Source organism: Rhinopithecus roxellana, chromosome 10 (assembly GCF_007565055.1).
Source record: "Rhinopithecus roxellana isolate Shanxi Qingling chromosome 10, ASM756505v1, whole genome shotgun sequence".
Lineage (NCBI taxonomy): Eukaryota > Metazoa > Chordata > Mammalia > Primates > Cercopithecidae > Rhinopithecus > Rhinopithecus roxellana.
This window is the reverse complement of record NC_044558.1, coordinates 42,048,172-42,065,116: the sequence shown is the minus strand read 5'-3', so window position 1 is coordinate 42,065,116 and position 16,945 is coordinate 42,048,172. Positions and strand designations below refer to the sequence as shown.

The 16,945-nt window shown below is 41.5% G+C and overlaps 1 protein-coding gene across 3 annotated transcripts in view; it reads left to right on the top strand.

Annotated features, from left to right (window-relative positions):
- The window catches only part of NUP107 (nucleoporin 107), a 61,373-nt gene extending 44,428 nt beyond the window's left edge, over positions 1 to 16,945 (top strand). For 2 of the 3 annotated variants that reach the window (XM_010358753.2, XM_030939551.1), the window contains exons 21-28: positions 5,652 to 5,802; positions 6,170 to 6,282; positions 7,209 to 7,311; positions 8,007 to 8,167; positions 9,262 to 9,387; positions 9,786 to 9,899; positions 16,088 to 16,255; positions 16,610 to 16,945. In XM_010358753.2, the coding sequence (XP_010357055.1) occupies positions 5,652 to 5,802; positions 6,170 to 6,282; positions 7,209 to 7,311; positions 8,007 to 8,167; positions 9,262 to 9,387; positions 9,786 to 9,899; positions 16,088 to 16,255; positions 16,610 to 16,717 (1,044 nt within the window). In that variant the 3' untranslated portion in view covers positions 16,718 to 16,945. The remainder of the gene's footprint in view (positions 1 to 5,651; positions 5,803 to 6,169; positions 6,283 to 7,208; positions 7,312 to 8,006; positions 8,168 to 9,261; positions 9,388 to 9,785; positions 9,900 to 16,087; positions 16,256 to 16,609) is intronic. The other variant, XM_030939552.1, reaches the window with a different exon arrangement.

Sequence of the window (16,945 nt, the reverse complement as noted above, 5' to 3'; positions counted from 1 at the left end):
TTATTTTATTGAGGGTTTGAATGTTAGTGTCTACTAGGCCTGACTTGTTAACATAATACCAGCACCCTTCTCCAAGGAAGAGACAAGTGCCTCCTTTTTCAGCTGTAAGCAAGTCTAGGGCTCGCCTGTTTTGGGCAGCTACTTGGGCTATTGAGGTAATTTGGTGCTGCAGGGAGGCTAGGCTTTCAGCTGAAGCTTCTATGGCTTTCTGTATTCGAGCTTGTGTAGCTTTGTCTGACTGGAGTGAATAAGCAAGGGCTCCGGTTCCAAGACCAGACGCTACCAGAGAGGAGGCTAGGGAGATTCAATAACTAGAGGGAGGAAAACAGCCCGTTTTTGTAAGCGATTGGCAGGAGGGTGTAGCTGCAGTGTCAGTTCGGCTAGTTCAGCCTTGCTATACAGGGTGAGGCTGGGCACTAAGGATACTGGGACACAGAGAGATTGAGATTGAGTTGTGACAGTTTGGTTAAAGGTTTTAGAAAGGGACCCCTTGCACCAGAAATAGCCTCCAATGGGGGCTGTTTGGCCTCCATTGGGCGCCTGAATATGATTACACCAGGATGAATTTGGGGTTGAATAACAAAAAGGGAGAATTGGGCTGTCTGGGTTTTCGTATAGTGGCGCCTGGAGGGTAGGTGAATTGTGGGAATTGTGGGGTGTCTCACTAGTGGTATCAAAGGCCTTGGGCAGAGGGACAGCCACCAAGGTGGGGGGGCCTCCTAAAGCCGCACAGAGGAAACAATGTGTGAGATTGGTGATATTTGCAGTGTAACTTAGGTTTAGTCCTTGACATATGAGTGAGAGCCAGGAGAGTTGGGTGGGTTGGTGGGAATGGATATGGAGCCCTTTAAGGTGCTCAGGATGTCTCGGCCTAGTAAGGGGGTAGGGCATGAGGGTATAATGAGGAACGAGTGCGCAAATTAGTTGTTGGCCAGGCAGCAATTAAGGAGTGGAGTTTTTCGTGGAGTGGATGGCTTTCCGTCTACTCCTACTACAGAGATATTGGATGGAAGGCTAGGTCCAGAGAAGGATGGCAAAACAGAATAGGTAGCCCCGCTGTCGATTAAAAAATTAATTGTCTTACCCGCTACCAGGAGAGTTACCCGTGGCTTGGCGAGGGTGATGGGGGTCCCCGAGTCTCGGCACCTTCAGTTGTCGTTGTCCAGATGTAGGAGCTGGAAGGAGCTCCCAGGATCCTGGGAAAGGGGGTCACGTTGAGACGTGGCACCTGTTCTCAGGGTGGGGTAATCAGACTTCCCGTGTCCTTCCTGTTGGCAAGCAGGGCAGGGGGTTGCTGGTGGACGAGGGTTAGGACATTAACTGGCCCAATGTCCTGACGCCTTGCACTTATAGCAAGGCTTGCGTTGGGGCTCGGGGACCTTGTGGACACCTGTTGGCATAGTGTCCTGCCTTGCCGCACTTATAGCAGGCTCCTTTTGTAGCCTTGGAGTCTGCGGGGTGTGTGCTCTCTGGTCAGGGGTTACGACTGGGCTGTAAAGCCGCTGCTAGGAGCTGTACCTTCTGTTTGAGGCGAGCCTGCCGCTATGCCTCAGCCGTCTCCTCTCTGGAGTTATAGACCTTAAAGGCTAATTTAACTAGGTCTTGTATTGGTGTCTGAGGACCATCCTCTACCTTTTGAAGTTTTTTACGAATGTCAGGAGCTGATTGAGAAATGAAATAAGACACCAAAATGGTGGCCCCTGTGGGGGAGGCCGGATCTAACCAGGTATATTGGGTTAGAGCCTCAGTCAGCCTATTTAAGAATGCGGCTGGATTTTCTTCTGGATTTTGAATAATTTCTTTTAATTTGTTAAAATTTACAGTTTTGTTTGAGGCTGCTTGCATACCAGCCAGCAAACACTGGAACATTATGTCTCGCCTACGGCGCCCAGGCTGGCCTGCTTGATAGTTCCAGTCTGGGTCTGCCGAGGGGACTGCTTGCTCCCCTAGTGGAATGGCGGCATCAGTTAAATGTAGTTGGTTGGCGTGCTGCCTGGCGGCCGCTAGGATGCACTCTTGCTCCTCAGGGTTTAGGGTAGAGGTTAGGATAACCTGGAGGTCATGCCAAGTTAAGTCATAGGCCTGACAAAGGTATCTAAATTCCTTTATGTATATTGTAGGATTAGATGAGAAATCACCTAAACGCTTCTCAGTTTTGGAAAGATCGGCCAGTGAAAAAGGGACATGTACTCTGACTACCCCCTCTGCCCCAGTTACCTCTTGTAAAGGCGCTAACACTGTAGGAGGGTGTGGGGCAGGAGTGGGGGCATCAGCAGGGCACTTAGAGCGGGTGTGGGCAGAGATAGGGGACTCAAGACAGCCAGTTGGGGGCCCCAAAAGAGGCACGGGACCGAGTGGATTACTAGTAGATGAGGAGGAAGGAGGAGTCTGGATGGGGGGAGGAGGAGGAGTGTAGGGCAGGAGTGAGGGTGCAGAGGCGAAAGGAAGCCCTCGGTCCTCCGGCTGAACAGAAAGGAATGAAGACTCCTCTTTTTCGGGTTTCTGTGAGCCGGCGTCCTTGGCTAGCATAACTTGGGCCAAAGAGCACTGGCTACACAGGTCGGGACGAGAGCATAAGGCCCAAAAGCCTTGTACGTAATTAATTTCGGACCACTTGCCTAGCCGCTGGCAGAAATTGCTGAGGTCGATCAGAACATTGCGGTCTAGGGTGCCCTCTGGTGGCCACTGAGACTGATTGTCTAGTTTGTATTGGGGCCATGCCACAGTGGAAAGGAAAATTAACCGCTTCCTCCTAAGGTCTTGTTCGAGCTGTAAGGTTTTTAAATTGGCTAGGAGGCACCCTAAGGGGGTGCTCTTTGGAAATTTGGACTGGGGGTTTCCCATTTGTTTCCTCTTTACTTACACAATGGACACAATGGAAATGGAAGTGGATCTCTGCCTGGCTTCAAAGCGTCCTTTGGAACCACCAGAGACAGACTGGAGGCTCTTGGAGCCAAGGTGGAGATTACCTTCAGGCGGACGTCTCCGTCCTGAACGGGTCTCCCGAGTCACTTGGTGGCTCAAAAGTGGGCCTCGGACCTGCGCAGGATTTTTGGCCAAGGGAGGTAAAGAGGAGACAAGGGCACTTACCCCAGAGAGGCCGTGAGAGTGAAGGAAGCGGGTCTCAGGTCCTGGTCCGTCTGCGGCGTGGGAGCAGGAGGAGGTTCCTCAACCCTTAGAGGCCTGAGGAGGGGTCTCCTCCCGGGTTTTCGGCACCAACTGATTTGTTTTTCTAAGACCACCAGAGCGAGCACAAAAGAACCAGCGAGTAGGCAAGGCTAGGAGCAAAACTGCAAATTTATTTTTTGGTCACCTAGCTTCAGGGAAGAAGGTGTGGAGGGTGAGGTCTGTCGGCGTCTGGCAAAGGAGGCCGAGAGAGTCGCCCGGTGGAGCTCTCGGGCAGAGTTCCTGATGCAGTCCCCACAGGAGTGGGGGGCTGAGGAAGTACGCATCGCACACCTGCTGGGAGCAGCTTTTCTGGGAGTGGGAGGGCAATAGGCAGGGCACAGGCGTGTCGGGGGGCGTTCCGTAGGTGCGGCCAGGTAAATCTTGGTCTCTTCGGATTGACGTCACCTGGCACATGCCCAGTTGATCTGCACCTTCCCGGGCGCCGGCTACATTTTCGCACGCACGGGAAAAGTTGGTGATGAAGAACCCGGAAGTGCGCCATCTTGCCTCCGTTCGTCCAAACACCTACTACAGTTAGTTTTATGCAGTTATGATTTAATATGGCATCTGTATGCTTGTTTACATTTCTCTAGACCACAATGTATGGTCTGCAAATGTGTATGTATGTTTTGATAAATTTTTACTTTTTATAATAGATTCATATAATTTTATAGTAGTAAGTGATAAAGTAAACCAGAATCTACATATAATGGATTTATGACATACCTAGTTTTTTTTGTTTTTGTTTTGTTTTGTTTTTTGTGTTTTTTGTGTTTTTTTTTTTTTTTTTTTTTTGAGATGGAGTCTCACTTTGATGCCCAAGCTGGAGTGCAGTGGCATGATCTTGGCTCACTGTCACTGCAACCTCTGCCTCCCAGGGGTCAAGCGATTCTCTGGCCTAGCCTCCCAAGTAGCTGGTATTACAGGCGTGCACCACCACGCCTGGCTAATTTTGTATTTTTAGTAGGGACAGGGTTTCACCACGTTGGCCAGACTGGTCTCAAACTCCTGACCTCAGGTGATCCACCAGCCTCAGCCTTCCAAAGTGCTGGGATTACAGGTGTGAGCCACCTCACCCGGCCTACCTAGCTTTTTCTTAATTTACTCAGTATTTCTAGGCTATTAATTTGTTTGTGAGTCTTTTTTTTTTTTTTTGGAAACGGAGTCTCACTCTCACGCCCAGGCTGGAGTGCAATGGCGCAATCTTAGCTCACTGTACCCTCCGCCTCTCAGGTTCAAGTGTGAATTTTTTTCAAATTATCACAAATCTCCAAAAAATGTTCTAATATATATATATTTCAATTGATGTATTTATTTATTTAGAGATAGGATATTGTTCTGTCACCCAGGCTAGAGTTGACTGGCTAGATCATAGCCTATTGTAACCTCAGACTCGTGGGCTCAAACAGTCTTCTCCCCTCAACCTCCCAAGTAGCTGGTATTATAGACACATGCTGCCACCATGGCCAGCAAACTTATTTTTTATTTTTCTTTGTAGAGACTAGGTCTCACTATGTTGGCCAGGCTAATCTCAAACTCCTGGCCTCAGGTGATACTACCTTTTTTTTGAGAGAGAGAGTCTCACTGTCACCCAGGCTGGAATGTGGAGTGCAGTGGCATGATCTCAGCTCACTGCAACCCACCTCCCAGGTTCAAGTGATTCTCCTGCCTCAGCCTCCTGAGTAGCTGAGATTACAGGCATGTTCCACCATGCCTGGCTAATTTTTGTATTTTTAGTAGAGACAGGGTTTCATCTTATTGGCCAGGCTGGTCTCGAACTCCTGGCCTTAGGTGATCTGCCTGCCTCAACCTCCCAAAGCCTGCCACTTTGGCCTCCCAAAGTGCTGGGATTACAGGTAGGAGCTACCAGGCCTGGTCTCAAGTGATGCTTCTGCCTCAGCCTCCCAAAGTACTGGAATTACAGGCGTGAGCCACCATACCCAGCCAATTTTCCAATATATTTATTGGAAAAAATCCACTTATAAGTGGACCCACACAGTTCAAACTTATGCTGTTTAAGAGCCAACTGTACTCACTTTTTGGAATTTAAAATTATTCTAGGCTGGACACAGGGGCCCATGCCTGTAATCCCAGTACTTTAGGAGGCCAGGGTGGGCAGATCACTTGAGCCCAGGAGTTTGAGACCAGCCTGGGCAGCATAGTGAAAAGCCGTCTCTACTAAAAAAATACAAAAAATTAGCAGGGCGTGGTGGCATGCACCTGTAGTCCCACCTACTCGGGAGGCTGAGGTGGGAGGGTCACCTGAGCCTGGGAGACAGGTTGCAGTGAGCCATGATCATGCCACTGTACCCCAGCCTGGGTGACAGAGTGAGACCCTGTCTCAAACAAATAAATATAAAATAAAATTATTCTGTTAGCAACACAAATCCACATCTGTATGAACCTTTCCTGAATACATTTGAAATTTTGAAGTAAACTTTTTATTTTATTATGACATACTTTGATCTTTTTCTATTTTTTAGCTTTTAATAAGAGAGAAACATACAAATCTCATAGCATTTTATACCTGTCATTTGCCTCAAGACCTAGCTGTTGCCCAGTATGCATTATTTTTGGAAAGTGTTACAGAATTTGAACAGCGCCACCATTGCCTGGAGTTGGCTAAAGAAGCAGGTAAAAATGGTTGAAAAGTTTGTCTTTTGGCCTTTGTAGGCAAATATTCATTTTGGCCTTTGTAGGCAAATATTCATTTTGGCTGTAGTAACATTTATCCTTCTAGTTTTAAATCTTATTTCTGTTGAGGGGAAAAAAGGAATAAAATTTTCAGGGAATTTTTGTTTTAGGACTAAAGTTACTTATGCTGTGACTCATATAAAATATCTTTTAATTTTGGCATTTTCTTTTGTATAAATATCTTTCATATTTTACATATTTTATTTTAAGGAATTATTGTTCCAAATTTACTGAATCATTATGACTGTTTAGAAAATATTACTATCAATTATTAATCTGTTTTTTGTTGCTTCAAAAAATTATTTAGATTTGGATGTTGCAACAATAACAAAAACTGTAGTTGAGAATATTCGAAAGAAAGATAATGGTGAATTTAGTCATCATGACCTGGCCCCAGCCCTAGATACTGGCACTACTGAGGTAATTTGGGATGGGGGGCAGAGGTGTTGTGTAACTTCTAATAATCTTTTATGTTATTCCTTGCTGAACTTCTCCCTTCATAAAAGAAGTAGTACATTAGTTTTTCTTTTTTAAGAATGTTTCTTTATCAGCCCAGACCTTTTAAATTTAAAGTCTTACATAAAGGATTACTTATAGTAGTATGTTAAAGGAGCTTCTTAATAGAAAAAAATCTCAGCTTTGGCTTGTTGCTTATCAGGTTATTTTAAATACTTGATTGAATCACTAACTTATGTAGCTTGCTTACTCATATTTTCAGAAAGAAATAGAAAAGTATACCTAAGAAAACTATCTTAGAGTAGCATTTAAAGGAATCACATGGTTAAATTGGTGAGGCATACAATATATAATTCCAGATTAATAATCCAGTAAGTTTTTTCTATAATTTATTTTTATTTTTCTGAGACAACAAGGTCTAGCTCTGTTACCAAGGCTGGAGTGCAGTGGAGCTATCTCTGCTCACTGCAACCTTCGCCTTCTAGGCTCAAGCCACCCTCCCTTGGTCTCCCGAGTAGTTGGGATTACAGGCATGTGCCACCATGCCCAGCTAATTTTTTGTATTCCTTGTAGCGAAGGGGTTTTGCCATGTTACCCAGGCTGGTCTCAAACTCATGAGCTCAAGGGATCCGCTCTCCTTGGCCTCCCAAAGTGCTAGGATTATGGGTGTGAGCCAGCATGCCCAGCAGTATGTTCTATAATTTAATAGAGAGCTGTTAAATATGAAAATACACTAAGGAAAGTTAGATGCTTTCATAATTTTGTATAACTTGAGGGAAAATGATGTTTACTGGAAGTACAGGTATAAGTTAATTCTACTAATTTGTGGAATATCTTTTAAAAAAAAAACCCTGATGTTCCTTTTTCTTTTTTTCCCCTTTCATAAATAGGAGGATCGTTTAAAAATTGATGTAATTGACTGGTTGGTATTTGACCCAGCGCAGAGGGCAGAAGCACTGAAACAAGGCAATGCAATTATGAGAAAATTCTTGGGTATGCTATATTTTTATGCAGCTTCAAACTCCTGGGCGCCATTCTTCTTTCTACCTCAGCCTCCCAAGTAGCTGGGACTACAGGCACCTGCCACCACACCCACCTAATTTTTAAAAATTTTTTTCTAGAGATGGGTTCTCACTGTGTTACCTAGGCAGGTCTCGAACTCCTGGCCTTGAAGCAATCCTCCCACCTTGGCCTCCTGAAGTGCTGGGATTATAGGCATGAGCCACCACACCCAGACTTTTTTTTCTTTTTTAAAACATTTTTATTCAAATCCATGTATTTTTGAATTTGGGGGGTTGTTTTTGATCCTTCCATGGGGAGGGAAAAACCAGCCACTGTTTATCAAACCTGGTATTATGAAACAAAACATTTTAACGGTGAATTTTCATTATCTTAATCAATTTTGCAAATAATCTCAAGGCTATCAGACTTTGAAAAATGAATTGCTTCAAGACATAGAAGTATGTAAAAGTAACTGCATTTGGTGTATCCTTTTGTGATAGTATCACATTGAGATAGGAAAAAGCCAGTCTATCAGGCAGAAAGATCACCAAGACTATTAACAGAGTGCTTTGGGCCCTGAAATAGATAGAGATCACTGTAAAATTTGTAAACCAGTGATTTGACTCCTTTAGAAACCATTACAGGGAAGTCCATGGGTATTCAAAATTGTGTATTTTTTTTCACAGCATCAAAAAAGCATGAAGCTGCAAAAGAAGTATTTGTGAAAATTCCTCAGGATTCTATAGCAGAAATCTATAATCAGTGGGAGGAACAAGGAATGGAAAGTCCACTTCCTGCTGAAGATGATAATGCTATCAGAGAACATTTGTGCATCAGAGCTTATTTGGTGAGACTGTAAAGAAAGCGGCAAATGTGCCTATCTTCATGATGATTTTTCGGATTCACTCTCAGAGTTTGAACTTTTTTCTAGAAGTAGTGTTGGTTCATCTTACCTCTCTTGTGACTGTAGTGCTGACTCATCCACAAGGGGACTGACATCATGACCTTATCTTCATTAGCATGATTCTCTAATCAATGCTAACCAACCAAGATCATCTCACATGGTAGATAGTGTCTATGATGTCTGGAAGTTATGTTTTCTTAAGATTTTGTGAATGCCTATCTCAGCTTTAAATTTCTGCTTTTATCAATAACTGAGAAAAAGCAAGATGCTGTAGGTTTGTTATGACTGAAATAGCAACATACTCATTCAAAATTCATTCAAGGCCAGATGCAGTGTCTCACGCCTATAATCCCAACACTTTGGATGCCAAGGCAAGAGGATCGCTTGAGTCTGGGAGTTCAAGACTGGCCTGAGCAACACAGTGAGACTCCCCCATCTCTACAAAAAAGTAAAAACGAAATTAGCCAGGCATGGTAGCATGTACTTGTAGTCCCAGCTACTTGAGAGGCCGAGGTGGGAGGATCACATGAGCCCAGGGAGTTGAGGCTGCAGTGAGCGGAGATCATGCCTTATCTTCATTAGATCATGCACTCCAGCCTGGGTGACAGAGCAAGGTCCTGTCTCAAAAACAAAAAAAAATTTTATTCAATAAATAATTACATAATTATAGTGGGTTAGGTAGTAGGGCCAAATCTGTGGATAGCACCCTATCCTTGCCCTCTAAAAACTAATAGGCTAGTTAAGAAGACAAGTACACATGCCTATGTTACAGAGCGATAAATGTCAAGATACATATACAGTCAGGGTGCTGATATCGGAGAATATGCCAGAAAACACAATATATATACCTTGTTTGTCACTTGACAAAACATTTATTCATGATATGAATTTTTGGAGGCAAAAAAATACATATTGACAGTTTTATTTCTTGATGCTGCAAAATTATTTCTAAGAATCAAATGTTAAAAATTTTGGAGAAACGATAAAAGTGAAAACTTTTGTTATTTTATATTTTGGTTTTTTATTTTACATTTTAGGAAGCCCATGAAACCTTTAATGAGTGGTTTAAGCATATGAATTCAGTTCCACAAAAACCTACTTTGATACCTCAACCAACATTTACTGAGAAAGTGGCTCATGAACACAAAGAAAAGAAATATGAAGTAAGTTAAGTTAAATATGGATTTGGGATGTGCCTATTGTATCTTATAAATGTATGTTGTATATTTAAATAGATCATTTCTTCAGCACTATCTTTCTATCATAACAGGTAATCTTCCTGTTAATGTCCTGCTTTGGAAGACACAATCTGTTTAGTTACTTTTCTGTAGGTAATTAACCAAACATGAAAAATGCCTTCAGGTGACATGAACATTCATTTACAAAGTTAACATTTTAGCATTTTATTTAACTGCAGTCTGTTAATACTTATTTTTGTATTTGGCACACTGAAATGTCAACTCTTTATGATGTTCTATATGTATGTTCCTGTCTGTACTTTACGAATACATTATTTATTGGGTTTTATACATTATATGTCTGCCTTGTGTTTGTTTTGCAGATGGATTTTGGTATTTGGAAAGGGCATTTGGATGCCCTAACTGCTGATGTAAAGGAGAAAATGTATAACGTCTTGTTGTTTGTTGATGGAGGGTGGATGGTGGATGTTAGAGAGGTAAGCTGTGTGCATTGTTTATAGCCAAAAACCGAAACACTTACCATGTTTTTTTTAAAATGTTCTGTCTCTAAATGGGAGCATCTACAGATTTTACATAATTGTAGATATAGCTAAATCCCATATTTTAAGCTAAATTGAAAATACTAGCTAGGGAATGGGAATATTTGATTCTTGGATAAACTGTTAGTTCACATTTACTATGTTCACACAGGATACAAAAATTTAATTTTTAAAAATTCTGGAGCTAAAAATTTAATTATACATGTATGTGACTCCATTTACAGATATAAAGATAACTCGAGTAGTATCAGTAAGGCATAGCTAAGGTAGGGGCTCTCACCTCTGGGCTGTCCATTTTAATGACCTGGCAAACTTTTTAAGAATACTACAGGGTTCTACTCCCAGAGATTCTGGTGTAATTGGTCTGAGGTAGGGCAGGGGTTTGTTTTTGTTTTTTTAATCACCTGGAGTGCTTTAATATAATATATAGCCTGTGTTGAGAACCAGTTACAGAAGTATTAAGTGCCATAAGAAAGGCACAAGTTAAGTATTTTCTGAATACCGGAAAAGAAAAGATTGTTTCCACCTGAAAGGGAACTGGAAAGTATGCTTGAAATGTATAACATTTAACTGAATCTTGAACATACTGGTAGAATTTGGATGAGCTGAGATGGGGAAAGGAAGGATACTGAGATAATAGTCATATAAGGGAAAGACATTGCAGCCTGACCCCGGTGCATGACAGAAACAGTGAGTAGCTTAGTTTATCCTCTGTAGACCTGATGAGCTGTCTGATAACTGGAAATGCTAGCTTCTTGGATATTCGATGTATTATTTTGAACAAAGAAAATGATAGGAGTGTTCTTGGTATCTTTCCTTTTGCTATTCTTCATACCCTCATCTGTTTAATACTTCTTCTTTAATTTTAGCTGCTGCATTTTGTTTTGTTTTGTTTTGTTTTGTTTTGCCTCTCTGACCAGAAGGAAAAACAATAGAGGCGGGACTGAACTAAATTTGAGCCCCTATTTGCCACTATTACTGATGGAGTAATTATCTCAAATGTCTCCACTTTATTTTTTCTTTTTTTGTTTTAGAGACAACATCTTGCTCTGCCACCCAGGCTGGAGGACAGTGGCTTGATCATAGCTCACTGCAGGCTCAAACTTCTGGGCTCAAGCAGTCCTTCTGCGTCAGCCTCCCCAGTAGCTAGGACAACAAGCACATGCCACCATGCCTGACTTTTTTTTTTTTTTTTGAGACGATATCTTGCTGTATTGCCCAAGCTGGTCTTGAATTCCTAGCCTCAAGCTGTCCTCCCCTCTTTGCCTCCCAAAGTGCTGGGATTACAGGCATGAGTCACTGTGTCTTCACCTTTTTTTTTTTTTTTTTTTTTTTTTTTGAGAAAGAGTTTTGCTCTTGTTGCCCAGGCTGGAGTGCGGTGGCACAACCTTGGCTCGCTGCAACCTCCGCCTCCCAGATTCTCTTGCCTCAGCCTCCCAAGTACCTGGGATTACAGGCATCTGCCACCATGCCCAGCTAATTTTTGTATTTTTAGTAGAGATGGGATCTCACCATGTTGGCCAGGCTGGTCTTGAACTCCTGACCTCAGGTGACCCACCTTCCTTGGCCTCCCAAAGTGCCTGGGATTACAGGCGTGAGCGACTGTGCCCAGCCGAGTCTCCACTTTTTATCCTAACGTTCATAATAGAACTCCCTTGACTTGTTTTAAACCTTCCACAGGTTCCTCTGGCAAAACCTTTCTCATCTGATTCATGCTGATTCTTTTGAAGATAAAATTTTAATGTTGTAAAATGCTAATTAAGTGTCATTTAAATTTTGAAAAGACTTCAATGCTTTACTTATACATAAATCTTTGCTATTCTAATTATTAATTAAGTAGATTAGGTAGTGAAAGCCACAAAATAGTCTGGGGTCTCGTAAAATTGGAGTTGAGGTCAAACGTGGTGGCTCACGCCTGTACTCCGAGCACTTTGAGAGGCTGAGGCGGGTGGATCACCTGAGGTCAGGAGCTTCAGACCAGCCTGGACAACATGGTGAAACCCCGTTTCTACTAAAAATACAAAAAAAAAGCCCAGTATGTTGGTGCATGCCTGTAGTCCCAGCCACTAGAGAGGCTGAGGCAGGAGAATGGCCTGAACCCAGGAGGCAGAGGTTGCAGTGAGCCGAGATCGTGCCACTGCACTTCAGCCTAGGTGACAGAGTGAGACCCTGTCTCAGAAAAAAAAAAATGGAGTTGAGATGGAAGGCAACGAATGATATACCATTTTGTTTCATCAGGGATTTAAAAATCAATATTCAGTCTCAATTATTTCTTTAAAACTAATCCAGAAAAGAGGTTTGTTGAACAGTTAAATGATTAATAACATTTTAATCACCTTTGTTGAGCCTAATACTCCTATATGGTCGATGACGTAGGGCACTGTTCAAGGCTCCTGCTAACACATGTCACTTGTATGTGAATTAGAAAATTGTAATTCTAGCTGGGAGCGGTGGCTCATGCCTGTAATCCCAGCACTTTGGGAGGCCGAGGAGGGCGGGTCACATGAGGCCAGGAATTTGAGGCCAGCCTGACCAATATAGTGAAACCCCGTCTCTACTAAAAATACAAAAAATTGGCCGGGCACAGTGGCTCATGCCTGTAATCCCAGCACGTTGGGAGGCCAAGGTGGGCGGAACACAAGGTCAGGAGATTGAGATCATCCTGGCCAACGTGGTGAAACCCCGTCTCTACTAAAAATACAGAAAACTAGCCAGGCATGGTGGCACGTGCCTGTAGTCCCAGCTACTTGGGAGGCTGAGGCAGAAGAATCGCTTGAACCTGGGAGGCGGAGGTTGCAGTGAGCTGAGATCATGCCACTGCACTCCAGCCTGGCGACGGAGCGAGCCTGTCTCAAAAACATAAAATAAAAATACAAAAATTAGCCAGGTATGGTGGCTCACACATGGAATCCCTCAGCTACTAGGGAGGCTGAGGCAGGAGAATCGATTGAACCCAGGGAGGCGGAGGTTTCAGTGAGCCAAGATTGCACCACTGCACTCCAGCCTGGGCAACAGAGGGAGACTCTGTCTCAAAAAAAAAAAAAATTTAATTCCCTTCCCTTACATAGATAGGTTCCATGGCAAGTGCACACAACTTGTAGAACAGAACATAGGCTAGATTTCAGCCCCACTGACTTGCTTGGCCAGCCACCCTTGTACAAGGCACAGCTGTATGCAATAGCCCTAGCATTATGTGCTGTTTTTATATAGCTACCCCTCAAGTTTTTAAATAACTGGAATAGTCCCCTTAGTGTTGGGGCTGGTGGCACAGAGGGATGGCAGAGAAAATGGAGCAGGCAGATCATCTTTACCTACCTTTCACTACCTCTACCTCTAGTACATTCTAGTCCAAGCCTCTGCTGTCTTCCCTGACTTCTCACTGTTCTTTATACAACCTGTTCCTTATGCAGATGGACTAGTGACCCTTTCAGAATGGAATATATGCGACTCTCTTACTCAGAATTTTCTGATGCCTTCTTATTGCACTTGGAATAAAATCTTTCTTTTCTTGATGTACAAGAGTATACATGCTTTTGTTTTGTTTTGTTCTTTTTTTTAAACTAACCCCCTAATCTTGTGTCCTACTGCTCTCCCCTCACTATATCCTAGCCTTCTGGGCCTCTTCACTGGTTCCGCTCTGCCTAGAATGTTCCTTCGCCAAGATATGTGCATGGATGACTTTGTACTTCTTTCAGCAGTCTGCTCAAATCTCATCTCTTTCAAGAACCTCTCCCCAACCCAACCACCCTATTTAAAATAGCATGTATGCATGTGTGTACACACACACACACACACACACAAATAACACACACACCTGTCCCTTTTAATCTCCATATCCTGCATTAGTTTTCTTTATAGCACTTAGCACAATCTGATGTAATATGTATTATTTGCTTTTTTATGTCTACCCTCATTAGAATATAACCTTCATGAAGGGAGTAACCTTGTTTTCTTTATTTCTTTGACTCTGGCACTTAAAATAATGCTGAGCACATGAGAGGCTTTCAGTGGTACTTGGTAAATGAATGATAATTGCGTTACTGAGGTTAATGTACTGTCTTCAGATTAGGAATAGCTGTAATAACAGTACCAATCAACTCTTGCTATCAACACATATTAGGTAATGAGTTTTTCTCACCTGCAAGACAGTATATATCCCTAGTGGAAATAATCTGTCTGTTTTACATATTTACGGGCTATTTCAAAGGTTTTGTTCATTCAGATGAGAAAAATGTCTTCAGTTGTAGCAGAGCTGTTTATTTACTTTTCCTTGTAGCAAATTGCTGGGTCTGTCAGCCATTACCCTGGATGGTTGCTGGCAGCCTGCCCTCTAGTATCAGAATTCATTATAATTAGCAAAAGAGATTACCTGCAGCACACTCTGATATTATGGCAGCAACAGGATTTAGGAAAAGCAAGTCTGGGTCCATCCTATGAGATGAGAAAGTAATCTGCTGCTTTTCAGGCAACAGGGAGTCAGAAGCCAGGGGCACCCGGCCTCTTTAACATAGACAGAAAGACTATATTGGAGCACAAATGGAAAGGTCCAGAAAGAAGCAGTCCTCTTATTCTTACTGGGTTCTAGGTTGCGATCACTAATATGAATTACAAGTAAAACCTTGAAGTATTTAAAATCCACCTCTGAAGGTAGCAAGTATCTATTTGAGGAAAGAAATACAGGTGCTTCCCTTGTAAAGAAGCACTTTAATATTTGCTTTTATGTATTTATGCTTCAAACAAGACCAAAATATTGATAGTAATTTTTCCTGTGTGTGGAAACCTGACCTAAATTAGCCCAAATCAGTACAATTACTCCTTGGTATTAATTACCAGATTATATTTTGTTGTTGATGAACCCCTCCACTTACATCTTCATTTGAAAAATGTTTTAACAATTTAATATAGCCTCTCACATGAAGATATTTTTAGATATTCCATTAGGCTTTTCAAAGGAGCATTTATTATCTTAGCTTGTCCTGTTTTTATGTTTTTTTTTTTTTTTTTCTGCACTATTAGTGCTATTGATTTCCTTTCTGTTTTTAAGATTATTTCAGAAATTGTAGTATGTCATTCCTGTAATCCCAGCACTTTGGGAGGCTCAGGCAGGAGAATCACTTGAGCCCAAGAGTTTGATACCAGCTTGGGCAACATAGGGAGACCCCATCTCTGCAAATAATAAAATTATTATTTTTTTAAAATAAAAAAATTAGCCAGGCATGGTGGCACATGCCTGTGGTTCTTAGCTACTTGGGAGGCTGAAGTAGGAGGATCGCTTGAGCCCGGAGATCAAGGCTTCAGAGAGCCATGATTGTACCACTGCATTCCAGACTGGGCAACAGAGAGAGACGCTGTCTCAAAAAAGAAGAAAAAGGTGAAAAAAGAAAAGAAAAAAAAAAAAGAAATTATGTGGTTGATTACTTTTTAATTAATTTTCAAATTTGTTGTAAGTAAATGTAGTGGGCATAAGAGGTTTACTCTTTTTTCTGTACTTTTACTGTTCACATCGATTTTAAGAAAGATCCATGTATGTATAAAGGAATGACAATTGTTTTTCTTACTTGTTTTCCTGATAATATCTGTTCTGACTCATTAATTGTATTATTTAAATCTATAGGTTCTGTTTTTCTGTTTTTAAAAATTATATGAGGAAATCATAAATTCCATTTTCCTTGTTTATAAGCAAAGTAGTCTTCAGTGAAGTTGACCCTCCCTGTGTGCCCCTCCCCATATCCTCTTTTCCCAGCAACAGTCATTGCTGTCAGTCTGGTGTGTCCTCTCAGGCCTCCTTAGAGCTATCTTGATTTATATGTATAAACATCCAAGGGAGTGGTGATTGTTTTCTGTTCTGATTTTTGCTCTGATGATGTTCAGTTTCTAACTCATTCTTTTTATGCATGTTTTTATTCAGGACACAGTAAGTTTATTAGAAATACAATTGCAGAAGCATTTTATTTTCACTGTCATACCTCTGACCTCTCTGTAGTCTACTTTGTTCATCTTCACACTTTTTTGCTGTTAAATCTTGTCTACCAATTACATTCTGGATTTGATTCAGTACTTAGCTTTTCTTTTTGTAAGGATCTTTAGCTTAAATTGTTAAATGATTTATTGATCTCTGTTTGTAGGATGCTGAAGAAGACCATGAAAGAACACATCAAATGGTTTTACTGAGAAAGCTTTGTCTGCCAATGTTGTGTTTTCTGCTTCATACAATATTGCACAGTACTGGTCAGTATCAGGAATGCCTACAGTTAGCAGATATGGTATCCTCTGAGCGCCACAAACTGTACCTGGTAAGTTCTAGAGCATTGTAGTTTTAAATTTTAATGATTTGATATGCTCTGTAGTAATATTTTGTGAAGATGTGTTTACATTTGTAATTGTTCTTGGATTTTCTTAAAGTAATAGTCCTGTTTTAATGTTTATGCTTTTTTCCCAAAATGTGTATATATTTGTAAGCAGTTAGAAATATATAGACTGACTCTGAGAATTCGTCTTGAAATTCCTGAACCACTCTAATTTCCTAGCCTCTGGCTACGTAAATCTTAAAGAGGAATTTCTTCTTATATGAAGCTAATCAGATTGATTAGCTAACTAAGTTCATACTTGTCTTTGTTCTCATTCTTATTTCTCTTTTTAAAAATCAGGTATTTTCTAAGGAAGAGCTAAGGAAGTTGCTGCAGAAGCTAAGAGAGTCCTCTCTAATGCTCCTAGACCAGGGACTTGACCCATTAGGGTATGAAATTCAGTTATAGTTTAATCTTTGTAATCTCACTAATTTTCATGATAAATGAAGTTTTTAATAAAATTATTTGTTATTAATTTTTTCTTTTGCATTGCCATGTAAAATTTAGACATTTGAATTTTGTACTTTTCAGAATATTATCGTGACACTTTGAACATGTAATGTATGTATATCAGCATTTCTGTGTATGCTTATTAATAAAACTATATAAAAACTAAAATTTTTCTGTTTTTACAAA